Genomic DNA, 15,932 nt, shown 5'->3' on the forward strand with positions numbered 1-15,932 from the left:
GACTTTCTGAGCCTCTGCCTCAGAAACGTTACCCCTTAGAGCATCTCCAAGCTCCTTTAGGAGATCTCGCTGGAGCCGTGTAAAGCGTGATAAGTAATTCAGTGACCGCAAAGTAAAGGCCGCTGAAGAAAACATACGCTTTCCGTACCGGTCCATAGTCCTAGACTCCTTGTTAGGGGGATGGACGGTGGAAGAAGTTTCAGCCAATTCCTTTTTGGTGGCCGCTGCCGCCACCATGGCATCGACAAGGATGCCCTTGGATAGAAATCCCTTATCAGAAGGCCAGACAAAAATTTATTGGGTCTCCTGGGGACTGGTTCCACAGAGTCAGTTGTTTCCCACACTCTTCGACAAACCAGATCCAGAAGCTCGTCAAAGGGTGGAGACACCCAGGAGGCGGAGGGCTGAGCACCAAAGGCCTTCAGGAACACCGACTCCTCTTCAGAGGGGGCTTTGGATGGCCAGTCACTTCTTTGCTTCAAAATCTCTAGGATGTCAGAGAAAGAAACATCCTCAGAGGATGACTTGGAGGACCCCTCCGATTCCGCGAGGTCGGTGTCTGACGTGAGAGACTCATCTTGGAAATCTATGTGCTTCCTCTTGCACGTTCTCTTTCTGGGTGGCGCCTCAGGCAAAAACCCTGACGGGCCCTCAGAAATATGGGGACCACTTGTGGGGGTACCCTGAGGCCTTGGGGCTCCACTGTCAAGAGATAGAGGGCGATCAGAGACCAGCACCGGTGCTATAGGGGACAGTGACTGAACCATATGATGCCGCTGATGACCTGGCCAGCACGCTCCGCATGGCCTCAAAAGCTGGTCCCCCCGGGTCTGAAGATCGACCAGCCATGGAAGACCTCAGATCAGAAGGGACCAGGTTCAAAGCCGAGACAGGAGTCAGGCTTCCCCGTGCAGAAGCACCGAGAGAGAGACTAGAAGCCGAGAGGCGTCCCAAAGCCTCCCCCTCGGGTCCGACCGAGGAATCCTGAGTCCTGAACCCCGTGGACAGCACCGACGGAGTTGGAGCTGACATCGGAACCGATAAGCCAGGAGGGGCTGTCGGAACCGACCTAGGGACATCAAACGGAGCCGAGCACTCTGGCTCCGAAAGCTGAGATGCACTCAGAAGAGGAAGTATCGACATAGGTAGAGGGACCGGCTCCGGAGCCGACTGGGTCGGAGCCGAAAACAATTTAGCCAGTACCGGTGAATGGAGAAGTCTCTGCACCACTTTATTGACATCCACATCCGATAAGGTCTGGGAGGATTTAGAGGATAGGGAAGGAGATCAAGACCTCCTCTCTGAAGGAGACCTGTGCGGAGGAGATACTGGCCTAATGCTAGGCGACCGGCTCAGAACAGGCTCTGAGAGAATCGGAGCCGAAGTAGGTTCCATAGAAACAGACACTTCCTGCGGCCCCGAGTACAATGGAGCCGAGGATGTCATTGAAGATTTAGCTGTTTTCTCCGGCGGCTTCGAGGATACTGATGGAGCCGGGGATCACTTTTTAGCCTTAGAAGATTTCACTTTAGATGGAGAAGACTTAAAGCTGGAAGCACTCTCAAAATCCTCTTCGAAGGAGGGTTTCAGAGGTCCCTTCAAAATTAATTTGTTATTCCTTTCCTGAAGAACACGTGGGCTAAAAGCATGACAAAAAGGACATGATTCCTGGAGGTGAATCGCTCCCAGACAGTACACACAAACAGAGTGTCCATCAGTGATAGACATCTTATAACTGCACTTCGTGCACTTCTTAAAGCCCGAGGGATTATGCTCCTTAGTATCTTTAGACATAGTCACTACAAAAACTGAGTCACTAAGCCAACAACCAGACCAACGGTCAATCAGCCACAAGCGCGGGAACAGAACAGACAGTACACCATAAAGACCTCTAACTTAAACAGTCCTAGAACACAAGGTCAAGAGGGAGGACTAGTTCCTCTAAATTAAACAGTCTTAGCCCAAGGGAAGGTAAGTTAGAACACAAAGGTAAGCGAGGGGACAGACTAGGTCTTCTAACTGAAACGGGCCTAGCCTGTTGGAAACAGCTAGTGGAATACCACAAGAAACACGCTAAGACAAGAAAAAACAACTTCTCCACAAACACACTCAAAGATAACACACAAACAGCTATGAAATTAGCTTTTTTTGCCACAGCCAAGAGCGAGACCACTTCTGAGCTACATGAGCGGCAAACGAGATCTGGGGATAGAGAGCAGTGCAGCATGGGATACCATCTTAGCCCAGCCAATTGAAAGACTTCGAGCTAAAGTATGGCTGAGAAGGAGCTAACATTCGGCTCCGAACCCACGGGTAAGAATGTAGGCGAGATTGGACTACATAACATCATCTAATTTGCATACATAATCATGTAACCCCCTCCCACTCCACTGGAATTGTGGGATACCAACTTTTTAACACAAACTGAACAGACAACCAAAATATGGCACCAAAGTCCCCCTGCAGCCATTTCAACGTCCCATTATCTGGCTAGAAGAAAATGTGTTACCACCATGCATGTTACTGGCAAGTCTTGAACCCAGAACACTATACACTACAGTCAGTGCAACATACCACTATGCTAGATTAGCAGTTTGAAAAATAGGAAGACTGAAACTTAATGGCTATCATTTAGTGAATTCAGTTCTCACTTCTCACCATAGCTCTAAACCTCTTAGCACAAAAAACCTGGGCAAACAAAGCCAATAATTGGGGAATACCAATTCAGTTCTCACTTCTCACCATAGCTCTCAACCTCTTATCACAAAAAACCTGGACAAACAACAAAGCCAATAATGGGGGAATACAAATTCTGTTGTCACCATAGCTCTAAACTCTTAGCACAAAAAATCTGGGCAAAGCTGAGAAATGGTGGTGGCTAGGGACTTTAGGCTCTTTTTTACCCTGTACCAAAGGTACCGGGTTTGAGCCTAAATATCTCTAGCCACCAGGTGTATCACATTGGGGGCATTTTGACACACACGCACATGAATGTACATATCTCAATACCCTTGAGCCTTTTAACATTATTTTTTCACTGATAACTATGGGTGATTTATGTAATATTTACTTACTTTATTCATACATAAGCAAAGTTATTTCTTGGAGAAAACAATCCTTTTACATTAATTCTCAACAAAATTAAAAAAAAAATGTTAAGATCTCCACAGTCAGCCTTCTACTTTATTGCCAACCAAGTGTGCCTGCAATGTCTTAATCCCTAATCATTTATGCCACTTTGCATCCAAATTCACAGCAACTGCATGATCATTTGCAATTGTTTACTCTTTTCAAATTAAATTGTAAATGTCTACAAGCCACTTTCACTGCAGCTATGCTTTCTCCCTGAGAAATTATGTTTACTGTTACAGAATGTACCCAGAGCAAACAAAACAGGAGCACTTTTAACACATTTGTTCCCCGACCATCCATCCTGCAACCAAGTTCCCCGAGTGCCTTCATCTCAAGCAAAGCAACCGTCGGCAGCAAGACATTTAAATATGCAAAGCTAGCCCGCTCGACAAAGCACAGCATCAGAAACTAATTCAATATAAGCAAAGCCAGCCTGCAAACACACACCCCTTGCTCCTTACCTAATTCCCCAACCATCCATCCTGCAACCAAGACAGTCCGTTTAAGTCCCTGAGTGTCTTCATCTCAGCCAGCAAAGTCCAAAGCAAAGCAACCATCGGCAGCAAGACATTTAAATATGCAAAGCCAGCCCGTTCTCGGCAAAGCACAGAAACTAATTCAATATAAGCAAAGCCAGCCTGTCATAAGTTCTCAAACGTTTAATCAAAGCCTTCTTGGCAGCAAAGCATAGAAACTAATTCCCAAATCCCGCCTGCTTGCAGCCAGACGGAAATGATGAAGTGAGCTCCTTGAGTTCAATTCTGACTGGCTGGTAGCCCTGACAGAGCTGACGGCATCTCGCACGTAATGATGTCAGCTCCGACAGCGCAAAAATTTAAAAAATAAAAAAACAAAGCAAAAAAATCGGAAATGAAGGGGTGCCACTCGGAAATTGTGGCACCCCTTCATTTGGACCCCAAAACTCGGTAAAAAACGAGCAATTTGGTATGGTTGGGAGGTATGTTTGCCTGATTTGTTTGATGGCATTAGGTTTCCAAAGGAATGCAAAGATCTCATACTAGGTTAGCAGATTCTTTGAAAACAAACACATGAAACAGTCACCCTGATGTAAACTACGTAGCATAAACAGATGTTACAGCTGATGTCATGATCTCTAGAGTTTAAGAGATTGTATGTGAGCAACAACTCCTTCACCATGATGTGCTTATTGTTACTCTGTGTACTGCTGTGGGAGTGAAAAGAAGGAACCTGTCTCTCAATAATCTCCAAACAAAACTAGGCCTAGAAAACCTGACATCACGATTCAGATTTTCCAAAAGCCGTAAAAGGCCAATTCTTGCAAAACCAGTTTAAGTATTCACTTTACTGCTGATGAGGATGATGTGTAAGCTCACTCTGTTAAAGATTCTTAGAAAGTAAGGTGCGGAAACTGTTTTAGGATGCTATCAATCTACAGCATGTAGTTATTGTAGTAGTACAGACAATGATAAGCACCAGGATAGGTGATATAAGAAAAAGTTATGTACTTACCCTAAGGCTCCATCTGTGCTGTCCATTTTCATTCTTCTTCAACAAGTGGGTTCAGATCCAAACTGTTAGATCCGACTCAGCTGTTGCTAAAGCTAGTGGTAACTAAATCTCCTGAGCTTCTCCCTTACCATAACACACCTCCCCAAACTAACTCAGATCTTGTTTGCTGCTCAACAGACAGTAAAAATTAAAGTGGTTAACGGAGAAGCTAAATCAAGAAGTCATACCTAAAAACAATATACAGGTATCCTGTCAACACTTGTTCCTCCAGAAGTCTTAGGATGGGGGTTGGTGGGAGGGCAGTTGAGGAAGAATGAAAATGGACAACACATTTGGAACATTATGGTAAATACATAGCTTCTTTATCTGATGTTGTCAATGTTCATTCTATCCTGAACAAGTGGGACAGCGTCCCCAGCTACCTGTGTGCAGGGTGGACTCAAGGAGGGATATTCTGGAGCATCACAGAACCAAATAATGCCCTGCCTCTGAAGATAAGATCCAACTTGTAATGAGTTACAAAGGCATGGGGAGTAGTCCAAGATGTTGCTACACATATATCATCCATGGAGATTCTTAAATGAAAAAATGTGGAAGTTGCCATGAAACTAGTGCAGTGTGCTTTCAAGGAATGTGGAAGAGTAATGCCAAGTTTAATGAAAACAAGGGGAATGCAATTTGTCAACACTTAGATAACGTAACTTTAGAAACTGTTTTTCCCAGAGTTGGTTCAGAAAATGAAATGAAATGAACAATTGGTCAGCTTTTCTAATTTTCTCGTTCCTATGTAAATAAAAGTGTAACGGTCTATGAACATCCTGTAAGTGCAATATATATTCTCCTTTGTTGGTGAACTTAGGGAAGAACATTGTAAGTTAATGGCTTGATTAATATTGGATTCTGACACCACCTTAGGCAGAAAGGACAAATTGGTACGTACGGTTACTCTATCTTTGTGGAAAATTAAGTATGGGGCTTTAGAGGATAATGTTTGAATTTTGGAAATTCTTCTTGCAGGAGTAATGGCAACCAGGAAAATTGCCTTTCATGTAAGATACTTCAGATCACATGTAGCTGCTGGTTCAAAAGGGAACTGTATGAGAGACTGCAGTATCAGATTCAAATTTCATGGAGGGGTAGGATCTTTAAAAGGAGGTCTTAGAAGGAGAGTACCTTTTAAGAAAGCCTTGCTCAGTTTGTGAGAAGCAATAGAGAAGCCAATAAATCCAATGTGCTAATTGGAAACTGCTGCCAGTTGCACTTTAACAGTTGAAGAACTACTAGAGCAAAGGTCACTGAAGCAAAGACATGCTTCCCTAATCTGTCCATCGCCCATGGCTACCTGTTAGGGGGATGGACAGTAAAACTCTAATCAGTGAGTTCTTTCTTCGTGGCTGTTGGTACAGCCAGAGCTGGAATCCCTTTTCCCCAGAAATGTCTGTCCTTAGGTAGTGCCACTATCCTGTTTGGTCTCTAATATATGGGCTCTATGGAGTCAGGCTCCTTCCGAGAGATCATATTAATGAGCTCACTGATCGGCGAAGTCACCCAGGAGGCAGAGGGTCCAGTACCGAAGGCCTCCAGGAGAAGATATTCCTTAGACATAGGGTTGGAGGGAGTCCAGCCACCTCTCTGTTTCAAAATTTCTAGGATGTCTCCAAAAGAGACATCATCGTGAGGTGACCGTGGGGACCCTTCACCCTCATCGATATCTATGTCTTCAGTGAGGGACTCCTTTGGGAGTCTACATGTTTCCTTTTACACGTCCTCTCCCGGGGCACCTCCTCAGTGGGATGCTCTGAGGGGAAACCTGGGACTTTTAGTACTGGATGCCCTTGAGGAGAAAAGTGGAAAGGCTCCATCAGATCTGCCGAGGTAGAGAAAACTTGGCAGCCTCGAAGGGATACCTCAAAGGAGCAGAAGACGAGTTCTGATCTGAGAAGGAAAACTTCTGAAACTTTGCCCCCCTCTGCTCCAATGGCAATGCCCCCGAGGTGGAAGCCGAACTTGAACTATCCAGTGCTGAGGCTTCGAGGCACAAAGATGGCTCCAAAAACTTCAGACTCAAGTGTTGCACCCCAGATCTAACAGGGAGACTTTGGCTCTGAGAGCTCTCCAGATCCGAGTGGACCAGAGGTTTCAGAGAAGATCCTGGATCCAAGGATATGGAAATAGTCAGCTTTGAGACTGATGGATCTAGACAGTTAGGATTCTGGGACTCCAAAGCAACAAATGGTGTCACAGAATGAACTTGCAAGGGGGGTGTTGTGGAAGGCTGGACAACCTGACCCAGAGGGGTAGGTGCCAAAGGGAAACCAATCTGCCTCTGTACTGAGAGAATCTTCCTCACCACTCTCTCTCCACGTCTTCTTCTGTAGGGCTTCTGGAAGAATGAGAGGAGTGTATGGATGAAGACATTGTTTTTTTTTTTCAAAAGGGGGGATGGGAGCCTACCAGGGACTGGATCCACGGACGAGGAGTACCTGGTGCGTGGAAGGGAAGGCATCTCCACAACTTCTGTGAATGTCTGATCCAATTGTTCGGCATGTGTCTGATCCGACTCTATCAGGGTTAGAACCAGGAGAGTTGAAATTGTCTGTGCCAATAAGCTGGAATGCTTCTGCACATTCAGTTTTTTTGGATCCTGGGTTCCGACTGGGTTCTTCATACTTCTCTTCCTAGAATAACCAGAGGAAGAAGATTTTAAAGATGCAGGCCTTGGTTAAAGTGCGATTCCAATATGGCTTCTCCAAAGGAAGATGGCAAAAGACCCTGTAAAATCAACTTTTTCTTACATTCCGTAAGAGCGCGGGGATTAAGCCATGGCAAATGGAGCAATACTCCTGTAAATGAAGAGGGCCCAGGCAATATACACAAAGAGAGTGAGCATCAGAACTGGCAATTTATGCCCACACTTGGAACATTTTTTGAAACCAGCAAGTTTATCAGCTATAATGAACAATAATGCCAGCAACAACAACAACAAATGAAAGGAGTTATACTGAGAAAAGTTAAGTATGATAGACAAAGATTATTATTTTTTTAACAGAAGAAGATAGGGTAAGGGAATACCAATAATGGCATGGAAGAGCTATGACAAAGTCATACAGAGGGAAAGATACTAGCGACAGTATCTAAGAGGTACCAAGTACTACAGAAAAAGTGGAAATGTAGTAAGTACAAATAAGAAAGGTAAGAAATACTAAATAGCGATTTGAGAAAAGCAGAAATAGGAGAAATAAAAATACATTTTTACTTATCTAAATCGTACAGCTCAAGAGAGATGGTAGACCACATCTGTTAGTGTGAAGCGGCAAATGAGATCTGAGGTAGTTGGGAAGGTGCATTATGGATAAGGGAGAAGCTTGAAAGATTTGGTTACTGTGAGCTTTAGCAATGGCTGAGTTGGATCTGACGGTTCGGATCCGAACCCACTTGCTGAGGATAGAATGAAATTTGACAACATCAGATCTTTGATTTAGAGCGAAATGGTAGAAAGGCATACATTTTCTTATTAGAATTTACATTCTGTGACCCCAACAGCAGTGCTAAAGGCTTCACAACCATTGTAGTTACAAATGTTATGGCACTACATTTTCATAGTAAATGGAACCACATAATTTTCACGTTCCTCGTAGATGCTGTGAAATAATATTAAATTCTACAATGAGGATAATCACCTAGCATGCTTAATCAAAAGAAAGTAAATAGGAGTTTATAATCAGAGCACTACTCTTAAAAAGCTGGACAGCATGTAAAACATACACAATCATATGACTACCACACTAATTAATAAGGAAGGTTACATTTACAAGGGTGAGGCTTTTCTTAATTTTACTTTTAGGCAACCAAACAAAGGTATAAATCAGATTTAAAAGAGTTGTTAGAGTCATCTTCAACACAGTCAAAAGCATATTAGCTTTATGATGTGTTATGATGTAAAACACAACAGTATTCTATAATCAGGTTACAAGGACAAAATAGCTAACATTCATAAATATAAGTGCAATCTTATAATAAAAAACACAGCTCTGTAAAAAATGTTTTCATGGCAGTTCAGACACTTGCCTTACATTTTAACATCCTAATAACATTCCACCTGTCAAGTTTAATGAGGAAAACAGACTTTATACTCACTAATGCATTATAATAACTTATAAGTGATCATCACAAAAAGTTTTAAATCTTGTTAGTAACTTAAATGTAAAAAAGAAAGCACCCTTCAGTGCCAGCTAGGTAGTGTTAATGACTAACACCCTCTGATTAAATATGGTCATGCATTTCTAGCTGTGGTGATCTGCAGCTATAAAATTTGGCTCAATGACACATGTTCAAGACCCACAATTATGAGTTCCAGAACACTAATTAGTTAATCACATGCTGACTATCAAACTTCACTGCAATGTCATATAAAGACCTTGCACCTTCTCTCTGCACCTGCCAGACCCATGCTACACTCCAGCAGGATTAAAACACCAAAGGCTTTAGAAAAATTATGGAATACTGCAGCTAAGTTAAGTTCTCTGTCTTTAGGATCGCTGTATTTTATAGTTAGAAGAAAACGTGGAGATACAGTTATCCTGACTTTAGTACACATACAGTAACAGTCTCAATTTTGTGACCAATGTTCTCAGACTCGCATTTGTGAACCTTACAGATTCAAATGGCTCCATAATAAATTCACTAAAGAAATTTCATACCTATGTTTTTTTTTAAATTATCAGTGATTTCCGAGAACATGGTGATTAGACTGTTAACATATAGCTCTGCTTTAACAGTTCCTATTCAATGGAGAGGAACAAAATAAGGATTCTAATGAATTAATACAACTTTTTACAATACCTGAATGGTTTGAAAACTGTAGACTTTGAATTGGATGCACTCTTATTTCATATAAGCATCCTGATATTCTACGGTTCTTCATCAGACTCCGACTTCTAGTAACACAAACCAAAATACCGAATATTAATATTAACTAAGCACACACAAATATAAACTAATTAAGAATCATTTGACACATTAAATCTCTGTTGATTACTCTTCCTGACATTTATTTATCAGAGTAACTACATACTAGACTTCCTGATTAGTAAACTACGTACACAAAGCTGTTCTAGAAATTAAGGTCAGATCTTCATAAAGATTAACAATTATACATACATACAACATTGATTTAGGGTTCAGGCAGAGTGTTTATGCAAGTAAGTACAATATATACTTAAGAATTTTAGGGTAGCAGATGAAGAAGGGAAATAAGATAGGAAAATGTACCTTAAATTAAGATGTCATCTGTGTGAGAAATTAAAGGTGTGTCCAATTTATGAATTAGGAGAGACTAGTTCAGATTAGGAGAATGATTTGATCAGTTACATGATATTCCTCACGAGTTATTTATGAGAGATACAAGAGTTGGAATTTAGGAAGAATAATTTTGTACACGTTTTAAATGTCAGGAAGTTAGTTTGGCGACTTGTTCCATTTAGCCGTAAGGCAAAGACTTGGTGGCCTATATCCTTTCTCTGAACAGCTGTTTTTCATTTAGGTGCTGCTAGTTGGTTGAACAAAAGAGCCTGGTGGTAGCCTCTTCTTTTAGAAGATTATTTAGTGTTGGGCAGGAGGGGTTCAGCACCAGTTTGTAGATAACAGTTGTTTGTGGGTAACAATTTGTTTTTCATTATCATCCAGTTTAACTGCTGTGGGACTGTGCAATGTTGGGTGTTTGTTGGCGAGCTGCAAGTTTTGCAATTCTATAGCAGGCTGAGGTCATTTTTGATATTATGGACTCCTGGGTTTTGCAATAGCTATGCTGCCATACTTCAGTTAATTATCATTTACTGAATCTGATTACAGTTAACATTTAATTTTATACAGGACTCCCAGTTTTCTAAGTATATTATTTATTTATTTAAGTTTGATGACCGGGGAAGTCCACTGGGCCATAGAAAGCCCGTTTTCAGTGGAGGCCCAGGGAGAAAAGCTCCAAGACATTACATTTTACATGTTACAATAGAACTTTTATGGTGGGGTTGATTTGGACATGAAAACTATGTTGATGGTTGATAGTTAATCCCTGGTGTTTTTATGCTCGTATGATTTCAGTAGGTCCTGATTCTCCCTGAATTGTTGTAGATTGTTGTGATGCAGCATTATGTGGCCACTTGCGAAACATCAATAGTTATATATTTTTTTTTCATTCTCATGTTATTAGCTTGTTTTCTTCTATTCAATAATTCAGCAGTGTGGAACTATGACTGGCTGAATGTAATAAGGTAGTCATCTGTATACTGAAGGATTTTGATTCCATTTGCATGAAGATGCAGGGAGTTGATGAATATACTGAAGAGTAAGAACCCTAGAATTGATTCCTAAGGCATTCCAATGTTTGCTGTATAGGCAGCTACATTGGAACTGAGGGATAATGCACTCACTACAACCCAGATGGCCTGACTTCAATTAGTGACAAGGGCACTTGTTGAGATTGGCAAGGGGGGGAGAAAGGATAAGGCCAAGCCTGCTCACCTCTCTTCAGGGTGACTGGTTGGTGTATGGGCTCAAGGTACACCCTCTAGTGCAAAATCCCCAGTATAGACCATATGGAGGTGCAAATTTTCAAATGGGGGGGTCACAGCTACCTGACTACATCTCATGCAGAGCCATGAACATGTATAACAAATGGACACTGCACAGCAACCTCTTGGTTGCCAATTAGCATGCACAGGGGAAGAAACAGGGTTTAAAATACAAATCCTGTTCCTTCCTGTAGATGAAAACACCAAAGTCAGTACACTCAAACCTCAACCTCAGGGAATGATTGGACCAGAAGGTTTGCACCCAAAGGGAAATGAATAATAGGTCAGGGGATGAGAATCAGCATAAGAAGAATGTTAGCTGTGCACTAAAGATCGTGTTTTCTATGGAAGTAAAGAAGCGCTGTCTTTAAGGTCATTTGAGAATCACTATTTAAATGCTCAATAATATCCAATGTGGTGTTGTCTTTCAACAAGTAACTGATTGCACAAGATATCAAAAGCTTTAGAAAAATCATGGAATACTGCAGCTAAGATTAGCTCTCTGTCTTGGTCTTTTGCAAGATGGTTCAGCAATTTTTGCAATGTTGTTTTGGGTACCATGTCCTTGTCCAAACCCATGAGGGGCTGGGACAGTAAATTATGACAAGAAAGTGAATTGTGAGAAATGCGTGAAAGACACATTCTGTAAATGTTGAAAAAAAGGGTTAAGAACAGGAATCGGTCTACAGTTGTCTTATTTTACTCTGGTCCCCACCCTTGCTCAAGGGAATTATTTTGACTTGCTTCCAAATTTCAGGTACAGCTCTCTCTCTCAGACACAAGTTCATTAATGCTGTGACTGTTGCAGCCATACAGAGAGCTAATTGTTAATGTAATTTGGTGAAGGTTATCTACCAAAGATAAGCCATGCAGATTTTTCACTACTGCTTGTTGTAAAAGTGGGTTAGAAGTTGAATGCAGTCACAAGTTTGTCAGTATATTTTTTGGAGGAAACATCTTTTAGCTGGTTGTAAGTTCTTTTATGGAGAAATTCTTTCTTTTATCTTCAGTAACAGAACAGAAGTCTGCAACACTGTTAGCCATATCATCTGGTGCTGTCAAGTCCAATGGGTTCATATCTGTACTTTTTAAGTTACCAAGCAGCTGCTCTACAAAATACCAAAATAATGAAGGATTATTATATTTTACTTGATGCTGCTACAATAAAAGATTTCTTCTTCTTTTTTATGAGACTGACATCTATTTAAACTTCCCTGTACCTACTGAAACAATTGCTGTTGTTATTCTGCTTGTATTTTTCCCATCTTCCCATGATATTTGCTATTATGGAATCTATCTAGGGCAAGTGGTGCATATTTATTTTCTTAGTTTAGGAGGAAAAGATTTCCTGTAGTCAATTTATATCCATTTCAAATTCCAGACAGCTCCAATAAGTTTTAGTTTATTTCTTCACCTATGGTGTCCTATGCATAGATTTGTATGAGAATTACTGACAATGGTTTATGCTTCTATATAAGGGCATAAGTAGGGAAATGGTCAATGAAATGGCTTGGCAGGGTGCCACTATACCCATGGTTAAACTATCTAGTCAAAATCCAATATCACAGGTTTACAATTCCTGAATGAGTCCTCCCTAGTTTAAATTGTTATAAGTTAGGTGAATTCCCACAGACACGATATCTGAATTAAGTTTGTTGTTATCGTAACAGTTTCAAAGAACATCAAAATTTCCTAAAAGAAAACTCTCTCCTTTTCATTTGTTATAAAATCATGCAGTATCACGAAGTAATTTCTTACATTCTATGTGCTTGGATCTTCTCATCCAGTATGTAGTTGTTTAGCATTTCCAGCAAAAAGTATTACTAGCAAAGCTTCTCTTCACAGCAGTTGGAGGTTGCACTGGATGTGTCTTGGGTTGTGTTAACTGAGTCAGCAAGTATCACTACTACATTAGATCTTTTTTGTCTATCTTTCCTAAAGACTGCATACCCTGGTATGGAAAACTTATTTTGTATGTGCGGCCTTAGCCAAGAGATGGAGGGAACAAGGATGTGAGATTTGGTTGCAGTTATCCAGGCCTGTAGCTTACGTATTTTGCTGTATACGGTTCTGGCAGTGGTCTAAATTATTTTTAGTCCTTTATTCTACTGCCAATCATTAGCGGACCGGAGTTTCGCTGTGGCGACCCCTAACCGGGAAAAGCCGAAAGACACAACATTATTCTGCAAATTTAAAAGGTGGTCCTGGTTATTTCATTGTGGTGCCTTTGCAGGTCCAGAACTTAATTCTGTATTTCCTGTACACAACAGCAAAACTTATAAGATTTGTTGGAAGTGTTTACACTTATAGATATTTGTAGTAAGGGTTTACAAGTACAACCTAATAAGTAATTGTTCTGTTTGTTTAGTAGTGGAAGTATGTCCTAGAAGGTATATTGATTTGTAGGGTCAAAGTACTGAAGTTACATGTCGCTATGGGAGGGTTACTACTGTTTTTAGATACGATCAAACAAGTATGACTGAATACTTCTGCCACTGTTATTAAGAATATTAGGTCAAAGGAGATAACTTGAATTTGTTATAGGTATGGCAATTCCATTCCACTGCCTTGAACAACTCAGAGTACAATTTTGCTTAACAGTAAGAAACTGCTCTCCAAAATTTTAAATATGAAGTGACACACAAGTTACCTCCACCAATATTCAGACTCTTATACAACTCTCTGAGCATGGGATGACCAGGGAGGACAGGTATTTCCTGGAAGCAGTCTATACTGATATGCAAACACAAAACTTTTAGCACACCTATAACACAAGAACACTACAAAAAGAAAAATTCATCTGGTATGCCACCTTAATGTTTCAAGAATCTTATACTGCACACATGCAAAACTGTGTGGATATACAGTACATCACTATCCTGCAGTTGGATGGTAAGCATGTCATACAAGTTTTGTAATGAATTCTTATACTACTCTCTCTAAACTACAGCAATACTGTTGGCTCAATTAGTGATGCCTCTTCAAAAAGTGTGGCTTGTTATCAAACAATAAAACAGTTCACCTTTTATCCACTCTGTTTTCCCACCCAACATCCAAATATGAGGCTGGCACTCTGGGGTGCACAATCTCCAGTGTCAAGACCTCTATCATCCAAACAAACACAAACCATCAATGTCTATGCATAAACTAAGCTAATCTCAAAGATAATAGAAGACTATTTTAGCCAAGGTGTCAAGAACTTTACATGTTGCCTTAATAAAAAGTGTTTTTATAAGCCTATTGTTGTATATTCATCACCATGCTTTTCATGTCTTAAAAAAAAAACAGAAACATGACTAGAATAGCCTGGATTTAAATAATGTCAAAGGTAATACAAATATTTTGAGCTCTTAAATTACTGGTCTTTAACATATTTTTACACTTACTAATTAATGTTTAACGCACGCATCTAACAGTATGCCATGGCCACATATAGGTGGCCAACCAAATTCCCAGACAGTTAACCACTTTCATGGTCCCCTAAATAAAGACATTTCCTATAAAATTCAGGAGAAAGGTTAAAGTTTACTCCACTAGAGTATGACTCTGACTGAGGATCTCCATGATGTCTCCAAAGGAGACATCCTCGGGAGGTGACATGGGGGAACCTTCTCCTTCATCGAAATCAGTGTCCTCAGTCAATGACTTGGAGAAGTCCAGGTGCCTCCTTTTACACATGTGCTTATGAGGATTCTCTTCAGTGGGACTCTCTGAAGAGGGCTTGTGAGCCACGGGGGGGTTCCTCCAGGGGGAACTACCGGGGGGTCCTCTGGCATGGGCTGTCCCTGGGACAAGCTAAAGGGAGTCGTAACTGAATCCAAGGGAGTCTGGGTGGAATCCAAGGAAATAGGCTGGGGTCTCGATCCATGGGCCCCTCTCCACCACATCAAACGCCGATGGAGAGCACACCTCCTTAGCACACAACAAGGAGGAGGCTCTCCCCGGGTCTGTTGTGAGGATCAGGGTCGAGGCTGGGGTAGCCGGAGCTCCGAAGGAACAGCTCAGACCCAACAAAGTCAGAGCCGAAGACACCTCCATCCCCCCGGGTCTGACTCCCCGTCCTTGGCCCCGAGAGCCGCTCGGATCTGAACTGGTCAAATCCGAGGAACTCAAGGTAATCGCCGGAGTTGAGGTTGGAGGAACTATCGGTGTCGAATCCCCCGCGCCGAAGATCCCCGGATCCATAAACCCTGAACCAGCAGGCCAGATCAGGGAAGGAGAAATAGGATGAAAGAAGGGCATGGGCACAGAGGTCCCCCCTTCGGAGGAAGAGGTGTCTGGCAAGACAACCATCTGGATTTGTGTCCGAATGAACCTCCTCATCATCCTGTCCATATCCATCTCAGAAAGACTCCGAGTTGAGAGCAAGGAAGCGACCGACTCGGATCTAGCTGGATGCTGTGAAGATCTAGATGAAGGCCTTGGCTTCGAAGGCTCTGTCGACTCTGGGGAGAATCTAGGGGAGTGGAGCTGAAGAGACACAGGTCTTGAGACCTTGGAAGGTGGGCTAGGGAAGGACTTCCGATCTGGAGACCATTTACAGGGCCTATCCCCTTTCTTCTCTCTATCTCTGTCCTTTTTCTTCCGGATGCCTCCCCTTCAACAGGTCTAGTGGGAGGCTGAGTCCCTGCCTGAGGTGGGTGGGTGGTGGGGGGTTCGTCGTCAGCTGTGGAAGCCGAGGCCGAGGAAGATGAGTCCAGCGTAGAACAGGGAGAAGGCCTTTAGCCACCAGTTTGGCCT

The 15,932-nt window shown here is 42.0% G+C and overlaps 1 protein-coding gene across 1 annotated transcript in view; it reads right to left on the bottom strand.

Moving 5' to 3' along the window:
- Window positions 1–15,932, bottom strand: part of KIF14 (kinesin family member 14) — a 2,369,812-nt gene that overhangs the window by 294,446 nt on the left and 2,059,434 nt on the right. Inside the window, exon 23 of the mRNA XM_044086046.1 lies at window positions 9,466–9,560. Coding sequence (XP_043941981.1) covers window positions 9,466–9,560 — 95 coding nt within the window. The remainder of the gene's footprint in view (window positions 1–9,465; window positions 9,561–15,932) is intronic.

Source organism: Protopterus annectens, chromosome 10.part0 (genome assembly GCF_019279795.1).
Source record: "Protopterus annectens isolate FY-2018-M chromosome 10.part0, PAN1.0, whole genome shotgun sequence".
In the NCBI taxonomy this organism is placed as follows: Eukaryota; Metazoa; Chordata; order Ceratodontiformes; family Protopteridae; genus Protopterus; species Protopterus annectens.